Here is a 3550-nt window from a genome sequence, read left to right on the forward strand (position 1 = left end):
ACCCTCCCCCGTGTCTTTTATCTGTGTCCCTCGCTGTCTTTGTTAAATAACAACTATAATTCATTGCTTGTGTCTATGTTGCGTACCTGGCATGTTCCCCCGAGGACCGACAGTTGACATCTTGTCTGGTCCTGTCACAACAACCAGGTGGGCCCAGTCAGTGACCCAAGATGGCGTAACTCTGTCTCTGGTCTGTGTAATACTAGCCTGTAACTCTATTTCTGGTCTGTGTAACCCTGACGTGTAACTCTGTCTCTGGTCTGTGTAATACTAGCCTGTAACTCTATCTCTGGTCTGTGTAATACTTGTCTGTAACTCTATCTCTAGTCTGTGTAATACTAGTCTGTAACTCTATCTCTAGTCTGTGTAATACTTGTCTGTACCTCTATCTCTAGTCCGTGTAATACTAGCCTGTACCTCTATCTCTGGTCTGTGTAATACTAGCCTGTAACTCTATCTCTGGTCTGTGTAATTTGTAATACTAGTCTGTAACTCTATAATTGGTCTGTGTAACCTTGGCCTTTAACTCTATCTGTGGTCTGTGTAACACTGGCCCGTAGCTCTATCTATTATCTGTGCAACTTGTGCTCTGTAACTTTATCTCTCTGTGGTTTGTGTAACACTCGCTCGTAACTCTATCTGAGGTTTGTGTAACATTGAGTTGTAACTCTATCATTGGTCTGTGTAACACTGGCGTGTGATTCCATCTGTGATCTGTGTAACTCTGGCCCGTAATTCTAGCTGTGGTCTGTGTAAGGCTGGCCCGTAACTATATCTTGCTGTGATCTTCTTTCGTTCTTCCTCCTCCCAACATCGTTATTCTAACCCTTGCAAGCATGTTCTGTCTTAGGAACGATTTATCGCACTAGTACTGTTGTAAACTCCGGCCAAACTACCAACAAGCAAGCAAACTCGGAACCTCAACTTACGGAATGCGCATGCATGCAAAGAAGTGTGTTCTAAATTCAGCTGAAGGACAAATAACTGGGCATTTCAAAATGACGGATTTTTGCTGGGTTTGGGAGGTTTGTTGATTTTATAAAAAGAAAAGATAAAGGGAACATGAACTGACCTAGGCCTCTTGTCTTGTTTCAGACCAAATGGCCGGCGTCCTGCCCACCCAGATGACTTTGACCAACAACCAACAGTACCTGTCTCCCTCCGAAGCGACCCCAACGGTCGGGACTGCCATGGCGACAGGCCTCAGTCAGTTGGGACAACAGACGAACGGGCAGATGTTGGTGTCGACTAACCCAGGAGGGAATACTGCAACCAGCCAAATGCTGGGTGCTAACTCTCAAATAAGCCCAGGGATGAATTTGGCGTCACAGGTCGGCATGTCACAACTAACCACCGGACAATTGACATCCGGGCAATTGTCACCCGGACAGTTGACAACCGGACAATTGTCACCCGGACAATTGACAACCGGGCAATTGACATCCGGACAATTGAGCCAACAAGCTGGCATGCAACTGACAGACCAAATGGCGGGCTGATGGAGGCCTGAAGACGTTGTTCCTTCTCACCAGCTGAGATATTCTGAGAACTTTCCAAAGTGTTGAGCAGAACAGTGGCGTGTCCAGGCCAAGAGAAATCAGACCTAGGACCGCAGCAAGAAAGATCTCTTTCTGAACACCATGCCTAGGAGTTTTTTGAACGGTATGCTAACGAGTTTTAAAGATATTCCTTCTGAACATCATGCCAATGAGTTTTTAAAGATTTTCTTTCGAGCGGCATGAGGTTTTAAAGATTTCCTTCCTTTCATAAGGCATGTGTATGTGGTTTTAAAGGTTTTGTTTTGAACATAATGCTCATGAGCTTTTAAAGATTTCATTTTTGAGCCCCATGCCAATACGTTTAAAAAGATATTCTTTCGAATGACATGCCATGGAGGTTTAAAAGATTGATTTCCTTTCGAACGCATGCCTGTGAGGTTTTTAAGATTTACTTTTGAACATCAGTCAATGAGTTTTTGATAGATTTAATTCTGAACGGCATTCCTGTGAGCTTTTAAATGAACCTTGCTTTCAAGAAAGAACACTGACTTTGCTGTTCCGATTTGTTCACTGAACTTAGAATTAGCTTTTAAAGCTGAAAAATGTCTAATAATAGCACCTCTTGGAGATAGGAAAGAGTAAAAATACTAAATCAACATATTAGAAAAGACAAGTGGTCACATGACAGTTTGTAATTGTTCTGTTTTCGATGTTTTGGGTATCTTATACAAATTTGAAACTTCTATTTCAAAACTGTTGTCATTTCAGTCTGACACTTTTCTGTTACATTGTTTTTGTAACAGTTACAATATAGATGTTTTTATTATATAAGTATTATCATTTCACGTTCATACTAGCATACTGTTTTTTGTTATTATTGTTCTTATAATCACTGATACCATCAGAGGACTCTTTCATCCTTCAAAATATCCAAGTTGTTGGCCAACAGTTGTAACAGTTGTTATTTTAATGCTGTTTTAAAAAAAAAGTTAAGAATGCAGCTTTTTACAGTAAAGAGGTTAGAATGTTAAAGAAAACAACGTTACGTTTTACTTTAATTGTTTTGGCATTGTTAAAAATAGTCATTAATGTGTCAATGATTGCCTTAATATTCTTGAAAAAGTACTGGGGCTAATTGTTAGTCGCTCCTAGCGGATTAATTACTTTTCCTACATACAATTTGTCGGTGTTTAACATTGTGTAACGGCGTTACTTTTACATAATAGCGTGACATCGTGACACGCCGTTACATCATGTATGCAGCGTCTGCAGTCTATGGGGAAAGGTGGCTATTAATTAACAAAATCTATAATCTCTGATGTCTGTATTGCGATGAGCAATTTCGCTACCTCAGAATTACAAAGTTTCTTTCTGACATTTTAAAATGTTTTTAGTTACTGAGACCATAAGCCCAGAAACCAGTATGTTAGATCTATATCTGCTCTGCCAAACTCAAAAGATTATTCAGAGTAGTTTATCAAGGTATTCAAAGAATTACGTTCGAATACGCTTGACATTTTATGAAACTCAAAAATTTGACCACAAGTTGCTCAAAACTGGGTACTGAGCAGAAAAGACTTTGTTATTCTAAGGTAGCGAGTAGGCGTACAGTACACATTGAAGACAGCAATGGCTTCTGTTTTTTTTAAATACCTATTTGATACTACTCTGCCATTTGAATCGAAAACTTTGTATCCGACAAAAAAGCCCCAACCCAATTAGACCCCTTTTGTCACTTCTCGAAAAAAGACAACTACTCTTTAAAATTTTGAGTAATTGAATAGAGATATTGATTCCTAACCTAGATAGCCATTTGTGTACGTTTTCACTTAAATAAAAAATAATGATGATGATGATGATGATGATGATGATGATGATGATGATGATGATGATGATGATGATTTTCATAGCGCCGACTCCAGTGTGCTCACATAATCTTAAATTTATAAAGTTGATTTTTAAACACAAATACGCGTATACTTGGTTTTCCATTCAAAAGGCAGTGCTGTACATATTACATTATTGCACGATGTGATGTTCGATGCCTGATT

General features: G+C 39.3%; 1 protein-coding gene across 1 annotated transcript in view; it reads left to right on the forward strand.

Annotated features, from left to right (window-relative positions):
- The window catches only part of LOC101855210 (uncharacterized PPE family protein PPE54), a 35425-nt gene extending 32282 nt beyond the window's left edge, over positions 1-3143 (forward strand). The window contains exon 4 of the mRNA XM_013086861.2: positions 1096-3143. Within this exon, the coding sequence (XP_012942315.1) occupies positions 1096-1499 (404 nt within the window). The 3' untranslated portion in view covers positions 1500-3143. The remainder of the gene's footprint in view (positions 1-1095) is intronic.
- Positions 3144-3550: the final 407 nt, after the last annotated feature.

The sequence above is a fragment of the Aplysia californica genome, unplaced genomic scaffold (genome assembly GCF_000002075.1).
Source record: "Aplysia californica isolate F4 #8 unplaced genomic scaffold, AplCal3.0 scaffold00514, whole genome shotgun sequence".
In the NCBI taxonomy this organism is placed as follows: domain Eukaryota; kingdom Metazoa; phylum Mollusca; class Gastropoda; order Aplysiida; family Aplysiidae; genus Aplysia; species Aplysia californica.